Source organism: Impatiens glandulifera, chromosome 1 (assembly GCF_907164915.1).
Source record: "Impatiens glandulifera chromosome 1, dImpGla2.1, whole genome shotgun sequence".
In the NCBI taxonomy this organism is placed as follows: domain Eukaryota; kingdom Viridiplantae; phylum Streptophyta; class Magnoliopsida; order Ericales; family Balsaminaceae; genus Impatiens; species Impatiens glandulifera.
Genome location: NC_061862.1, coordinates 19,105,483 through 19,122,294, shown reverse-complemented (window position 1 = coordinate 19,122,294; position 16,812 = coordinate 19,105,483). Strand labels below are relative to the sequence as shown.

General features: G+C 31.6%; 1 protein-coding gene across 1 annotated transcript; it reads left to right on the top strand.

Annotated features, from left to right (window-relative positions):
- Positions 1 to 2,953: 2,953 nt before the first annotated feature.
- LOC124921896 (auxin response factor 1-like) lies at positions 2,954 to 9,941 on the top strand. Its single transcript, XM_047462595.1, has 15 exons — positions 2,954 to 3,116; positions 3,939 to 4,057; positions 4,662 to 4,777; positions 5,270 to 5,365; positions 5,470 to 5,526; positions 5,699 to 5,851; positions 5,969 to 6,053; positions 6,430 to 6,520; positions 6,601 to 6,765; positions 6,965 to 7,084; positions 7,172 to 7,247; positions 7,906 to 8,071; positions 8,270 to 8,697; positions 8,833 to 9,023; positions 9,358 to 9,941. Exons 2-15 carry the CDS (start codon positions 4,012 to 4,014, stop codon positions 9,536 to 9,538), a joined length of 1,971 nt encoding a protein of 656 aa, XP_047318551.1. The 5' UTR covers positions 2,954 to 3,116; positions 3,939 to 4,011; the 3' UTR covers positions 9,539 to 9,941.
- The last annotated feature ends 6,871 nt before the right edge of the window (positions 9,942 to 16,812 follow it).

Sequence of the window (16,812 nt, the reverse complement as noted above, 5' to 3'; positions counted from 1 at the left end):
AACTTATTATTTAAAATATGAAAAATAATTTTAAATTCGATAATTTTAGTTTCATTTGCTACTAAAAAGGAGACGGGCTGTAAAAAATATCATCAACATGATCGAAGAGTATGAATAAGAAACGACCCATCGAGTATTATTCGAATCAAAAAAAATTGGGATGAAAAATTTGGTCCAACTAAATAAAATGTCGCAAATTCAAATTTAAGTGGTGAAAAGAGAAACAAGCCACATTTATATATATGCGCGTGATAAATGACAAATTTAGTATTATTGTTGGAGAGATTTGTTAAATTTATGACTCTCCTAATATTTTTTCATTTAAAGAACTCTTATTATCTTATTTATTTAGAGTAATGATAGGGAGCAGGAAAAAACTTGACAAGAATGCATAGGGAATGAGGTATCATTTTTTAATTTGACTGAAAATCTAAAAATTCTTTCTCCTATTAGATTTTAAATCCATTTAGAAAGTGACACATCATTCCCTATATATTTCTGTCAAGTTTTTTCTCGCTCCTTATCATTACTCATTTATTTATATTCAAAACTTCTCCTAAACTCCGTTACTTATTTAACGTTAAATATTATTTTTTTAATAAACAAAACCTATTTATTTCATTTATTTCTAAATTCTTTCCATTGATATTCCATTCAGCGTTCGCGCGAGATCTCAAACCAACAGGGCGACCAACTATTCTTTTTCATTGACTATTCTTCTTCCGTGACCTATCAAATTTGTCTATATATTTTTTTACAAATATGGGTCATTCTAAAGCATCTATAGATTCTTACAATTGTATAATATTATCATCCTAACCTGATGGAATTTCTCTAAATTTTGATTCCAATAAACGGCGCTTCAAAGGAAAAGGCACAAGTGAAATTTTGTACTTACCATTTTGATTCCAATAAACGGTGCTTCAAAGGAAAAGGCACAAGTAAAATTTCGTACTTATCATTTTGATTCCAATAAACGGTGCTTCAAAGGAAAAGGCACAAGTGAAATTTCGTACTTAAGTGGTAATAATCTATAAGTGTGAAATATAACTATTGACAAATAGTGTTATGTTGTTTCTACAAACATTCCGAAGGAAGTTATAGTACAATTTCTTATATGGAAATATATATATTTTTCCATTGTACACTCATGCGACTTTTGGATATTATAATCATTGCAAATTACATTTGTCTCTTGTTTACGTAAAGTGTTGAATATAATTAATAATAAATGGTGTGTTATGATATTTTTGGTATTTGTGAGTTCATAAATGTATTTTTTTTTAAATTTATGATTTATCTTTATTGTCTAGAATTAAATAGAGAAGATGTAAGGTCTTCGTTAACATTATCTTTTTTGTTATTATGAAATACCATAAGGTATGATTGAGTTTTTTTTTTTTAAAGTTGGTTATTCTCCATCAATACTATCCGTCGAATTATAATTTAGTGTCAATTTTTTATTAAAAAAAACGCAACACTTTATATTTATATATATATATATATATAAATAAGTGTTGAATATAATTATTGAAAAATAGTGTGTTATGTTGTTTCTACAAAAATTGTAATACAATTTCTCATGCGATTTATGGATCTAATAATCGTTGAAGATTACATTTGCCTCTTGTATACATAAAATATTGAATATAACTAATGACAAACAGTGTGTTATGATAATTTTACAAATTTGTAAAAGAAAGACGCAGTCCAATCCCTCTATATGGGAAGATCACCATCAATATTCACTGAAATGATGATTCTTTGATAATCAACTTGTGATGACCACTTTGTATGAAATTTCATGCAAAACAACGTCATCCTACTAGTAACTAAATAAGGTAAAAAAAGTTCTTTATATGACAAAATATTAGGAAAGTCTTAAATTTAACAAGGCTCTCCAATGACGGTACTAAATTTGTCATTTATCCCATATATATACATTTACTTATCTTTTTTTTTCTCTCTCAATTTTTTTTTGAGAAGTTGAAAAGACATTCATTTTTGGCATTTCTATGACTTTTCTAGCATCAGATGATTCATGTTTTTTTTGCACCACCCAGATTTAAGTTGGTGTTATATTTTGTTCGACGCGACATCTTATGTAGCTAGATCAATATTTTTATCCTAAATTTTTGTGATCGGAATAATTCTTTCAATCTTTAGTGAATCGTTTGCTGCTTATACCATCTGATTGCGTTGGTGATATTTTCTCGAGTCCGTTTTTGTCCCATTTTTAACAGCAAAAAAAACGAAATTACCAGATCTGAAGTTGTTTTTCATTTTTCTAAATTAAGAGTCACCAAATAAGATCTTTCAATCGGAGGCTCTCTTACATGTATCCTCCCATTTTTTCTACGAGTTTCTTACTTTCTTTGACCATATATATAGATGATTAGTTATCACTTGATATGACATTTTCCGGCGTTGCTTACCAATCCTCGGTCAAGGACAAAATTCAATACCATTCAGAATATTTTGTAGAGAATTTTCCGACACCGTTTGATTGGTTTGTTCGACTTGTTTTACTTTATCACTCATCGTTACGAATCTTTGAAGTCACCTTCAATAAATTACAAGATTGTTCGTCATCATTAAAATTTTAATTATTACAAATATGTCATATTATTTAACACTTATATTTATTTAGTTGTTTTGACTTTGTTGACATTATTCTATAATTTAATTTTCGATATGTAACTCCTTACTTGAATTAATAAAAATTAATTTATTTTAAAAAAAAATAATATTTAAGATGTATTATCATATTTGAAACTAATTATATTAATTTTTTTATCAAACAAACAAAACTAATAATGAAAAAAACCATTCCTTGAGCTCTAAACTCACAACTGTTTGGAAACATAACCATAATGTTTTTAATTTGTTAGTCCTATCATGGTATATAATTAATAACCATGGGAGGAATTCGGACAGCCAACCAATAATTTACTCAAGTATATTAATTGCATCACTCATGTCGGCTTTCACCAAGCAAAGACCTGTAGTCCATCTGTCTTTCTTCTTCCTTTCTTCCAACAACTTCACCTCTTCGTGAAACCCTAATCTTCCTACCGATCCATCTCAGTCCGCACCATTTCCAACAAATCATCAAGGTTTTTTGCTTCTCAATTTCCCCTGTTCTTCGTTTTCAGTTATTATTTGGTTCATCATATCCTGTATGTCCATTTTGATCTTATATATGCATTACATAGGATACAAGTAGATATGCATATCTATGTTTCTCAGGCGTGATCTTTAGCTTGCACTGAACTTTTATACCTGTATGTTCAGCTGAAATAAATATGCCTCTTCATTTCATCTTTGCCTGAATCTTATGACTTTGTTGTTATTAGTTCTGATTGACCGATCTGCATCTGGAGCGTGACTAGTGGATATGTCGATATATTTCATGATTTCATCAATCTTTGTAGCTGCACATGTTGATGAATTATGCCACTTGTCTTAAATTTCTTTGTCTATGTTTCTGTGAATGGAAATTAAATGTAATATACTGATTGTGCTGTGCACTAACCATGTATCAACTGATTATCTCATTGATCATGCTTCTAGCTTTGGTTGGATCGTGTTGTGTTCTGTAAAGATGTAGGGATTTGCTTTTCGTCTGTCACCGATTAAATAACAGAGGCTAATTTGGCATTACTGGGAGGATTCCAAATTTGAAGCTTAAAGGAAGTTAGATGTTGGTGATTTTCCTCTTTTCTCCTGGAAACTATACAGGCATTGAGTTAAGACTCTAAGTCGGAGGTCAATTTATGTGTGCATTGCCGGTCTATAAACACCCCCTTTCTGGAATCATATCCCATATTATTGTTCTTCTTATTGTCACTTATTGAAGTCCTATTTACTACATTCTTTGGCTTCAGTTTGGTGGGTTACTCTTTATTTGTCTTCAACACTCTTTCTTTTTGGTACAGAAAAAGGCACCAAGTCCAAAGGAAAATTCTATTGCTGGATTGTGCTGTCTGAGGATCTTGTCTTACTATTCTTATGGATCAGTCTGCTGGAAATAATTTGTCTGGAGGATCTCACTTAGGTTTGTGCTTGTTATAAAATAAGTTGATATCTGGATTATATAAAGCCCTTCGCACATATGTATGATTCAGCAGCTTAAAGTTTCCTGCACTTACTTGGGAAATTTATTTTTTCGAATGCTTTGTGTAGCTTGTGTTGAAATCAGAGCTTGGTTTGTAGAATCTCAGTTACTTGGACTCGCCAAACTATTGGCTGCAAAGTTGACAAAATTAATGATAATTAACATAACTCCATAATGAAAGATTATGTTCGCTAGTGTTTCATTCTTGTACCAAACTCGATCATCATAAGGGGAATGAAGAAGAATATGTAATGGCTATCTTCCCTCTCTCCTAAAGACATTTGCATTAGAAAACATTTGACTATTTCCTTTTACTTCAAGATCCCTCTCTTTCCACTATAATCATGGTATTTTGGTATAAGATGAGTGGCATACTTAATAATATTTATTTCCTTCTTCCTACTTGTTGACGAGTTAACAGAATAAATAAGCATATATTTACATGAATAGATTTGACTATATACTAGTATTTTCATTTGTTTGTTTTCTGTACTTTTGTCGTATTTGATAGTTTTTCATCCACTGATTTCTTTATTGTGTATAGGGGACTCAAACAATGCTTTAAACACGGAACTATGGCATGCTTGTGCCGGTCCACTGGTCTCTCTTCCTGTTGTAGGAGAGTTAGTTTACTACTTTCCAGAAGGTCACATGGAACAGGTATTACTATCTTATGTGTAATTGGAAGCTATATTTTATGCCTTTTCCACCCCTCAATCATGCTTTGATTTTGACCAGCTGTATCTTTTCTAAGATGCGATCTTAACAGTTCTCACTCGTTTATGTGTGGTTAGCCACTAGAAGCAATTTGTTATTTTTTCATTATTTCTTGAGCTGTACTTCAAATTAACTTTTAATGCAATTTAACTGTTCTTAGATTTATTGAATCGTGATCATCTGATTCCTTTGTTTGTGGTCCTGAGGTAGCTAAAATGCATTGATTATGACTTTTATAATTCTCTGTTGTGTACTGGTGTTTTTTATGTATGGAGGATTAGTGGTTGGGGCAGGGAATAGATTTGGAGCAGGATTTGATAACGATCTATGATCCAATTAATAAGTGCAATCCTCATTTTACTAGTTAAACTATCTTTTATGTTGAAGAATGCTTTAGTCATTCCACTAGTTTTTGAAGTTATGATGTGTACGCAGCTTGAAGCATCCATACACCAAGGGATAGATCAACAATTACCTTCTTTTGACTTACCATGCAAGATACTTTGCAAAGTAATGTACGTCTCCCTGCAGGTGAGCACTTATGATTTGCTTCCACTTATCCTTCTTATATTTTGTGTGCAGTAATCAGCTTTTTCATATCTGACTTTTGCTTGATAACCACTGCTGGATTATAGGCTGAACAAGAAACAGACGAAGTCTATGCACAAATAACTCTTCTCCCAGAAGCAGATGTAAGTTCTTTTTTTGATAAAATCTTCTGAAAAAATGCATTAAATCTGTCATTCCTATTTTATTGACTTTGCGGTTATCTCATGTTTCCCGTGTATACTTTATTTGTCAATTTTGTCCTGATACTGTTTTGTGCATTCTTTAGAGTTACTTAGTTTCTCATTCTTGGAACAGCAAAATAAGGTCTCTAGTCCTGATCCTCCTCTTCCAGAGCCTCCAAGCTGCAAGGTCCATTCATTCTGCAAAACACTCACTGCTTCTGACACAAGCACTCATGGAGGATTCTCTGTTCTGAGGAGGCATGCAGATGAATGTTTACCTCCCCTGGTGAGTGTACAATATTGATAAATCCTTGTTATCATTAAAATTCAAATACAGTTACTGTGATTCTGTTCAAATCTCACTTCTTGGAACTCAGGACTAACTTCTATTTTTTCCCTTCAGGATATGTCCCAACAGCCACCATGGCAGGAATTAGTTGCAAATGATCTTCATGGAAATGAATGGCATTTTCGCCACATATTTCGAGGTAAACATCACTCTATGAATTAGTGAAAGTATTGTTTTCATTCTTCCCTATATAGTTTCTGCCATATGCCACAAGATATGCAGTTTTTAGTTTTCTTCTTTTTTACCATCTTCATTCTAGTCTAATTCTGTTATGCGAGTAAAACCATGTAGTGGTGCTTTCTACATGTGTATCTTGTTCAAAAGTTTGATAGGTGAGTTGCCTTTTCTTTCGGGGTGGCAGAGTTTTTAGTTTTCTTCAGTTCACCATTCTCATTTCTATACTGTCTAAAGCTGTCATACCAATAAAACTATCTGTTGGTATTTTTCACATTGCATGTTCACAAGTTTTGGTAGGTTGTTACATATGAAGATTTAATTTGTATCATCTTTTTCAGGGCAACCTAGGCGCCATTTGCTCACCACTGGTTGGAGTGTATTTGTTAGTGCAAAGAAATTAGTGGCTGGCGATGCATTCATTTTTCTAAGGTACGTATATAAGATGTAGGCAATGCATTTTTTGAGTTATTGATCTCATATGATGATTTTGTTATCCAACGTTTCTCCAGAGGTGAGAATGGCGAACTGCGTGTTGGTGTGAGAAGACTTATGAGACAACAAATAAACATGCCAACATCTGTTATATCCAGTCATAGCATGCATATTGGGGTTCTTGCTACTGCATCTCATGCAATACTGACTGGGACACGTTTCTCTGTTTTCTACAAACCAAGGTTGTTATTAAAATAATTTGTTGTTTCTGTTTGTTATTGACAAATATATTCTCAATGTACTATTCCCATTACCCCCATTGAGGCTATCTTGCTTTCTTATCTTCTACGTTTTCTTGAAACATGAAATCTGAGCTGTCACTTGGATCGGGATATTATTTTCTATGCAATTGAATTCTAACATCTGTTTTACATGTGTCAGAACGAGCCGATCTGAATTCATTGTTAGCGTCAAAAGGTATCTTGAAGCACTTGATTACAAGCTCTCAATTGGAATGAGATTTAAAATGTGCTTTGAGGGTGAGGAGGTTCCCGAAAGAAAGTAGGTGTTCAGCAAGCTCTTAGTAAACATATATTTTTAATTTAGGAGTTTTCTTCAATTGCTTGGTGTTGCATCGCATGTTCGCAGATTCAGTGGCACAATTGTTGGTGTGGAAGAAAGGACATCGTCAAGATGGCCCGAGTCTGAATGGAGATCACTGAAGGTAAATATGTCATCTTTCATGGTAATGACAGGTTTTTAGTCTTACATAAGGATGTCTTACCACCATGCAATTAGATCCTGTAGAGGTATACTCCAGTTTTCCTCGCCAAGTAGAAATTGTGATATCATGTTGTTTTCAATGTTTGTGAGAGGAAAAGATCAGATATTTCTGTTCTTTTGGTTGTTTGAGCTAATGGTTTGTTTTGTTATAAACAGAATTCATATTGACCGTGATCAATAAAAAATACATTTGTCATGTTTGTAAAAAATCAGAATGATCCAGAAAAAATTCTGATCCGAAAAAAATCTCTGTATAATACCAAATGAAGCAGAACATTATACTACAATTTGGATCTTGATGTTGAAACTAATTTGTGTACCAAATGATAAATCACATATAATCTGGATCATAATCCAAAAATTAATATCATCATGATCCAAGAAAAACCTTATATCAAATACTAGTTTCCAAATAGGCTAATGCTTTCATGCTTATATGTGTTTCCTTCCCTCTTCTGAAATAAGAGAAAGATCTGAGTCCATCACTAGATCAATCTTTTTTTATATCACCTTGAGTTGTATACAAATAATGCAAGTTATTCTCTCTGTTGGTGGTGTAGTAAGATGCATATTTTCATTAACAAGAAATACATTTTCAGGTGCAATGGGATGAACCTTCATCCATTTTCCGTCCAGAAAGAGTTTCACCATGGGAATTAGAACCACTAGTGGCTGCAACTCCTCCGAACCCTCAACCTCTTCAGAGAAACAAACGAGCACGGGTGGCTGTGCTACCCTCTCCAATGCCAGATATTTCTGCATTTGGTATGATAGCCGATCATACTTGTAACTGAAGACTCATTTAGCTCAGTGATAGTGTAAAAATTTATGTTCGTATGGTCATGGGTTCGAGTCTTCATGACAAGACCATTTTAAGAAAAAAGAGATCATACTTGTATCTTTTCCTTACAATTAATTCTTGTGCTTAATCTTTCCATGGCATTTCTTCTTTTGTTACAACAGGCACTTGGAGGAATCAAGTTGAATCTCCATCTACTTTCTCTTTTGGTGAGTTACAACGTGGAACAGAACACAATCCATCCCCCAAATTTACTTCACCTGGGAAGGTCACTTCTCTAAGCTATAGTGAGAATAACTCATTGGCTCCAACATCCAGAAAGTCCTTGTACTGGTCTAGCCTAGTGGAATCCAAAACAGAATCCTCCATGGTTGCTGTTACTATCAAAGAATCACGTGGTGACTACAGGCTTTTTGGTGTCGAGTTACGTGACAATGCCCACGTGGAAGAAACTTCAGCTGATGTTGAATCTGACAGGCATTCTGATCGTTGCAATCACTCTGATAATCCTTCCGTAAGCTGCGAGCCTGAAAAATCTTCTCAGAGATGTCCACATGAATCACATAGCAGACAGACCAGGAGCTGCACAAAAGTAAGTTACTCTTGTATCCATTGTTGTATTAATTTTTTCAAGAAAAAATATATTGTATTTTAGCTTTGGCTTTTGAGGAAGACAAAGTCCTTCCACATGCCTATGCTAGTCTCATGTAAAGTGACTTGCATTTAGGTGCACATGCAAGGAATGGCAGTTGGGAGGGCGGTGGATTTAACGCAATTCGGAAATTACGAGGATCTGCTTAAGAAACTAGAGGCAATGTTTGAAATTGATAACGAACTCACTGGATCACATGGGAAATGGCAAGTGGTTTACACTGATGATGAGGGTGACATGATGATGGTTGGTGATGATCCTTGGCAGTAAGTATCAACTAAAATGTCCTTACCTTCTTTCCATTGAGCTTATTTGGAAACTAATATTTCGTTACAATTTCTGTCACAATCTCATTAGAAAATCTCCAAAACTAAAACTGAAAGTGTTTTTCTATTTATTTTCTGGATGAGATTATAGTGGTGATTTTTGTTACTTCATTGTATGTAAATCATTTTCTAGGTCATTATCCAAATTATAGTATAATTTCTTATTTCATTTGGTATAAAAGAATCTAAAACTTAAGAAAGGTGCTCTGTTTTTCATTGTATAACTTCCCATTTTACATCTGCTAATTTATTAATATTATTTTTTCATTTCCAGTGAGTTCTGCAGCATGGTAAGGAAAATAGTTATCTACACAAATGAAGAAGTGATGAAGCTATCACAGAAGACGAAATTTCCACTTAAGAATGAGGTCAAACCAAGCAAGTCCATTTCCGATACCATTGTCAGCACTGAACTGATGATTAGTCATCCATCCGATGTGGTCCCCACCAGCTGATGTCGCGAAAAAAACTCGGGTATTCTATCCCTGATTTTTATTTTGAGCTGGAAATGATGCTACTACGAATCTGTATGCCCGTTGGCACAGAAGATCAACTGTCTTGGGGGCATCCATTATGCCAAGTAAGTGCTAAGGATTCTTATATACAAAGCTTTGCTCTATTCTTTTCAAGTTCTCTGGAATACATGATGGCACAGACTTACACGAGTTAGCTGTGTATATAATATATATACATATATTTATTCTTATGTACAGCTATTTTACCGATATTCTTGTCTTCAATGTGTAAAAAAAATGTTTGTCAGTGTTCATTCTTGTTGAATTCTTGCCACATGCCATGTCTACAAGCTGTGATCTATTTTTGTTCTTCATTTGAATTCTGTGAAGGGACTTTACTAAATATATATTATTTGAAAAACCAAGCTTTTATTATTATGTAGAGGGTTTTGCAAATTGAATTGCGAAGATACCCTTCAGAAAAGAAGGGTCTTATTAGATGTTCCTAGATAGACTTTTTTTAATTGTTTGTATGGTTTTGATGTTAGTTGTATGGAATAGTTTATTTTGAGCTTACTATTCAATTCGAGTTTTATCTTCCTATAGGCCAATCTTTAAATTTTCTTTTGTTAGGGAAAATGCAATAAACGTGCTCACATTATTGACAACTAGGAAACCAAATTGACTATCGATTTTATTTTATTGGTTAATCGGTTCGGTTTTCGTATTATTTTTCTACTTGTAATAATTTAATTATATATTTATGTTAATTATTTTTGTAATTATTAGATATAATATAAATAATATTTAATAAAATATATTAACTATTATAAATTATAATTTGTATAAAATTGTTTTTAAATTTTAATTTTTAAGTTGTCCACATCTACTTCCATCTAAAAGAAAAACCTAAATAAACACTCTCAAGTTTTGCTTAGGAACTTTTGGTTGTAGCATATCCCCTCTTTGTAAGCTTCTTCTTGATCCTTATCTCATTAACTTTGTGTTTGTTTATAACTTAAATAAATCATGCTTGCTTTGTCTTTTCAATTTCTTTACATGATTGTAGGACTTTTCTTTTGTTATTGGTTTAGTTTCTGCAATAAATCATGATAAAATATGTAAACATATATGCTAACATGTAAATAACATAAACGTAAACAAAAACTAAAAACAGAAAGTATAAAACCAAAATTGTGATGAAAATACCAAAAACAAAATAAAACTAAATTTTCTGCCTTAATTCACTTTGATTTTGGCTTTAATTTAGTTAATCATGTAATTTTATTGTAATGTTATGTGCTATAAGTGATCTAGTTCAAAAATAACAAAAAATGTAATACAATTGAATTGGATTAGATTGAAGATTAGGATAAAACCTAACTGGCTAAAAAAACATAATATTATATCTTAATCCTCAAAGTACTTGATTTTGATCCGAATAATCTTCTGTTTTTTTTTGGTATTACGTTAATGTTATGTATTAAAAATTTTGGGTGCAACAATATTTGAAAAAGGAGCCATTTAGGGTTACCAAATTGATAGAATTAGAGCTGCAAAAGGACCAAATCGCAAAAACGAAGTGACAACACATGTTCTTCAGCCTTCCAGTGCTTCTAAAAAGAGTCTCGGCGCTTTCCAGTTGATGCTCTGCTCCAGCTGCTGAACCAGGGCTTGTTCCAGATTTTCAATTTTTTGTCTTTTAATTATTTTTTATTTTTATTTTTATCTTTTGGGTTTTATTTGATTTTCTTTGTTTGTAGTTTGTGATTTAACTTATCCTAGGTTAGAAAATCTAAAACATAACTAAAAATCAACATAATCCAAGAGTATAATATTATAAAAATCAAATAAAATTTTAGAAAACTCTAAAATCAAAAAATAAAATAATTAGAGCCTTTATAATATCAATTATTCATTTTAACAAAATTTCTAAAAATTAAAATAGACTCAAGTAAACTAAAATTTTAATTAATAATGTGCTTAGTCTTAATCTTTTAGAAAATTTTTATTGTGGATTATTTGTCTAGTCTTTAAGATTTGTCTTGGTCTATTTCCTTCTTTGCCTTTTCTCTCGTTCAAACTTTAAAATTTTAAAATGTTAAAAATGTAAAACTCAAAATTGTAAAGTTTAAAAAATTTGAAAAACGATTAAAATTAATTAATATAGACTTTTAAGGCGTTGTGGGACATAATGTCTAAAAAAACCTTTTCCCACACATAACTAAACGCATGCTAGAATTGGACTATGCAAAGCATATATAATTTTGTTTCCACTGGTTTGTAGTGGGCTTAGGGATTGACTCGAAACTCAATCTCTTGAATTCTTAATTTTTAAAAGTAGTGACGACTCTTAGTTGTGAGGTTAATTAATATTGAAAAAATTCTAAGGAAGGCCTATGACGACTTCTCATTAAAAAACTCTCAATCTCTCTCAAATTTTACGGAAAGGTAAATTATGAAGTCGTCTATAAAGCCTCGATTTTTAACTTTAAAAAAATAATAATTAAGCAGACGATCATCGACCCCTCTTGTTAAGGCAATAATTTCTACTTCCTTGTTTACTATTTGATCTATTCTGGCTTCTATGAGATCCGACTCTTCTAAGTAGTTAACATGTTTTTGTTTACAGACGCTCACTTGGGTATTTGACGTCTTTTAGTGTGATTCTTAATGTCAATATATTTTTGCACATTATCACTAGATCCACCTATTCCTATAATAGAAATAAATATGTAAAATAATGAAGAGTATGTCAAATATGGAATAAGAAATGCACAAACACTACGGATGGAATGACTTGAAGTACAAAACTACACCCTTTTACAATCAATCTACTATGAGCCATATTTCTTGCATTTGTATTCTAAAAAAAATATTCAATTAGACAAATAGAAGTTCCACCGACTTCATTGACTAAACGAGCACAAAACAACCTATCGTCACAACACTTGCACGAACTATCGTTTTTTTTATAAATAAAATTACCATCATTTGTTCTAAAGTACTTTTCCATTCCATATAAGTTCTATGTTCGAAGGGTGTGAAGTCAACTTATCAGATTTTCACAATGCCTATGGTTAGGATTATAATTTCTTATTCGAGCTCTTGACTATTGTGGTCGTCTTTGTCTGGTTATGTCTTGTCAGCTTCATTTTCCTTCTCGTCTATCTCAAAATTCTTTTTGAGAATCAACAAATTTACTATTTCCACGTTCTCCCAATACATCTTTACCCCGAAAAAGTTAATAAATGCATATATTGAACACTAATGACACTAATTACAACAAAATATTAGACATAATCAACAAGAGATTTTCTCATTTCAAAGAAGGAGAGAAATGTATGATATTACAAAACCAAACAGGGTTAGAGGAATTTGGGAAATCTTACTAGGATTTATCTTTTTTTTTGAGAATAAATAAATTTACTATTTCAACGTCCTCCCACTACTCCCACTAGATCTTTACCTCGAAAAAGTTAATAAATGTAGATATTGCACATTAATGACACTAATTGCAACCAAATATAGGCTAATCAATAGGAGATTTTCCTAATTCAAAAAATGAAAAAATGTATGATATCGCAAAACCGAATAAGGTTAGAGGAATTTGGGTAATCTTACAAGGATTCATCTTTTTTTTTTTTTTGAGAATCATCAAATTTACCATTTCCATGTCCTCCTACTACATCTTTACCCCGAGAAAGTTAATAAATGCAGATATTACACATTAATGACACTAATTACAACCAAATATATGCAGAATAAACATGAGATTTCGCCAATTCAAAAAATGAAAAATATGTATGATATCACAAAACCGAATAGGGTTCAAGGAATTTGAGTAATTTTACTAGGATTATTTTCTTTTTGAAAATTAATAAATTTGTTATTTCCATGTCTTTTCACTTCATCTTAACCCTGAAAAAGTTAATAAAAGCATATATATTAATGACACTAATTGCAACTAAATATAGACGGAATCAAGAGGAGATTCTATGGATCATTTCTGTTACAGTGTCTGACATAACCTTTCTTTTGAACACTATTTAAGCCAATATTTGTGCACTTTTCTGATACAAATTCCTTTTATCCTTATCTATTATTGCATTCTTTTCATTAGCCACTTGGTATGATGTCTTTGTTCCATTTCTTCGTTAAGACCTCTCACGAAAGAAGATATTTGTATGTATTAATTCGGGAACACAACAAATTGTTTCAAGATAATTTGTCCATGAACAATTACATACATCTCCACTGTTTTTGGATCAGATGAAATTTAAGCTTGATGATCCTTCTAAATTCAGTCATTTTCTTAATGACTTTAGAGAAAGAAATACGTGAAACTTTGGATTGTTACTTTAGCATGCATGGTGATGATGTCAATATCAAGACTTGTTGTTTTTAGCACTGGTTCATACCATGGAAGATTTTGTTTTTGATGTTTTTTAAACTTTTTTTTTTAAAACACATTAAATAAAAAAAAAAATAATATATCTTACCATATCAAATTTGTTCTGATTGAGATGAAGATCATTGAAGACTCAAATTCAATCATCCATTCCTTTATTGCACTCATGTTATTGGAATCTCTCCAAGTCAAAATTGTCTTCTCCATCAAGGATATACTCACTTCCATCACCATCTTTCATTCTCCCCGATCCAAAAATTACTACATCCATATTTGCAAAGATCTCATCGGTAGGAGCTCCAAGCTAACGAGGCGAGAATCTGAATTATAGAGAGACTAATTGTGCAAAATTATTTTAGGAAGTTCATTCGATATACTTACCTTGTAACTCTCATCAAAGATGAGATACCCAACAATTTCCTATATCATCGAAATGAGCTGATCTCTAGTTAACTTTATTGAGATGTTATTATAAGAGACAGTGAATATGAATGATTTTACATTTATGCCTAAGGGAAGTAAGAGGAGGATCCCACAAAAGAGCTAATAATCAGGAACAGATTCTGGACTTAAATTTTATGTTATAAATTATATATATTAAAAGAAGACGTTATAATATAATAATTAAATAAGTTAAACACTATCGAATTTTTTAAAATATTAAATTCATCTATAATAAAATATATATTATATTCTTAGATAAATCTCGTTTAATATATAATATCAAATAATCGACAAAAAAATCATTCTCTATTTTAATGCGAAATTTCGTCTTCGCATTTTTATTGCTGAAAATGTTTGCTCCGTAGTAGTAAAAGTTGTAAGTTAAAACTAAATAAATATTTCATTAAACAGTTATAGTGAAATTATAAATAAAATTGAAAAAAATTAGATAATGTTAACTTGTAATATTAATCCAACATAATAAAATTTCAAATAGTTATAAACATAATAAAGTTAACCAATATATAAATTAAGAAATAAATATTAGGAAAAGAGAATTAGAAGAAACAAATAGTGAGATTCTATATTTTTCAAATTAAAAAAATAAATATAAAAAATTTAAATGATAAAATTTAAATAATAAAAGAATTAATAGTATATTAAATTAGTGAAATATTTTTTAAGTAAATAAAAAAATGAAAAGATAATAAATGAAAGATATTGTAGAAGGGAAAAGTAAGGATATCAAATAAAAAAAAAAATTAGGGGCGTGCTTAAGCCCGCCTAAGCCCTAGTGTTGGTACGTCCCTGGCAAGAATGCAAGAATCAACGAGAAATTTTACCTATTCAAATAATTAAAACAATTTATGATATCGTATAACCGAAGTGATTCTTAACCAACAATTGCCCAAACTCTTTATGTGCCTGAATTATCGTTCTCCCCAATTTGGTGTGCAATCATTTTTTTGTTGCCAATGCCCTAATTGTAGGGAGATGAAACCCTTCACTTAATAGATTAAGAATGAAAGTCTTCACTTAATAGATTATGGAAATCAATCCTAACAGTTAGAACAAACAACAATTAGAACAAACGTCTTACTAGGATTCATCTTCTTTTTGAGAGTCAACAAATTTTCTATTACCGCGTCCTCCCACGACATCTTTAACGAGAAAGTTACTAAATGCCACCAAATTTTTAGGAAGAATCAATCGGAGATTTCTCAATCCAAATAATGAAAGAAAATTTTTGATATCATAAAATGGAAAGTGATTCTTGACAAACAATTGCACAAGATTTCTCTATGCTGAATTCTCGTTCTCCCCAATTTGTCGTGCTAATATTGTTTTTGTTGCAAATGCCCGAAGTATAGAGATAAAACCCTCCACTTAATAGATTACAGATTACGAATCATTTTCTTTTTAAGAGTAAACAAATTTTCTATTGCCACGTCCTCCACTCGCATCTTTGCCGGGAAAGTTAATAAATGCAGATATTGCACATTATTAACACTAATTGCAACAAAATCTGTAGGAAAGAATCAATTGAAGATTTTTCAATCCAAATAATGAAAGAAATTTATGATTTCGCAAAATCGAAAGTGATTATTGGCAGACTATTGCACATGCTCTCTGTGCCTGAATTCTAGTTCTCCCTATTATGACGTACCAATATGTTGTGCCTGAATTCTAGTTCTCCCTATTATGACGTACCAATATGTTTTGGTTGCTAATGCCCTAAGCTTAGGAGATGAAACCTCCACTTATTAGATTATGAAAATCACTCATAACAACTATGACAAACATAATCTTACCATTCTCCATCTCCTTTTTTAGAGTTAACAAATTTTTTATTTGCCCAAATTCTCATTCTCCCCAATTTGGGTGCGATTATTTTTTTTGTTGCCAATGTCCTAAGTATAGGGAGATGAAACCCTCCACTTAATAGTTAAGAATAAAACCCTCCACTTAATAGATTACGAAAATCACTCATAACAGTTAGGAAATACACAATCTTATCAGGATTCATCTTATTTTTTAGAGTCAACAAATTTTCTATTGCCACGTCCTCCCACCGCATCTTTGCCTGGAAAGTTAATAAATGCAGATATTGCACATTAACATTAATTGCAACCAAATTTGTAGGAAGAATCAACCGAATATTTCCTCCAATCCAAATAATGAAAGAAATTTATGATATCGCAAAACCGAAATTGATAATATACATACAATTGCACAAGCTCTCTTTGTGTCAATTCTCGTTCTCCCGAATTTGGCGTGCCAATATTTTTTGTTGCTCCTAATTATAGGGAGATGAAACCCTCCACTTAATAGATAAAATATGAAACTTTTCGCTTAATAAATTAAGTGAATCACTCATTTACAACTAGGACGGATGTAATCTTAACAAGATTCATCTTCT

What these genes read in the sequence shown, in the direction of transcription:
- LOC124921896 (XM_047462595.1), top strand. Translation starts at nt 4,012, where the DNA reads ATGGATCAGTCTGCTGGAAATAATTTGTCTGGAGGATCTCACTTAG. An exon ending in GAGGAGGTTCCCGAAAGAAA is followed by an intron (nt 7,085 to 7,171) that starts GTAGGTGTTCAG and finishes GCATGTTCGCAG; the next exon opens with ATTCAGTGGCACAATTGTTG. An exon ending in GCCAGATATTTCTGCATTTG is followed by an intron (nt 8,072 to 8,269) that starts GTATGATAGCCG and finishes TTGTTACAACAG; the next exon opens with GCACTTGGAGGAATCAAGTT.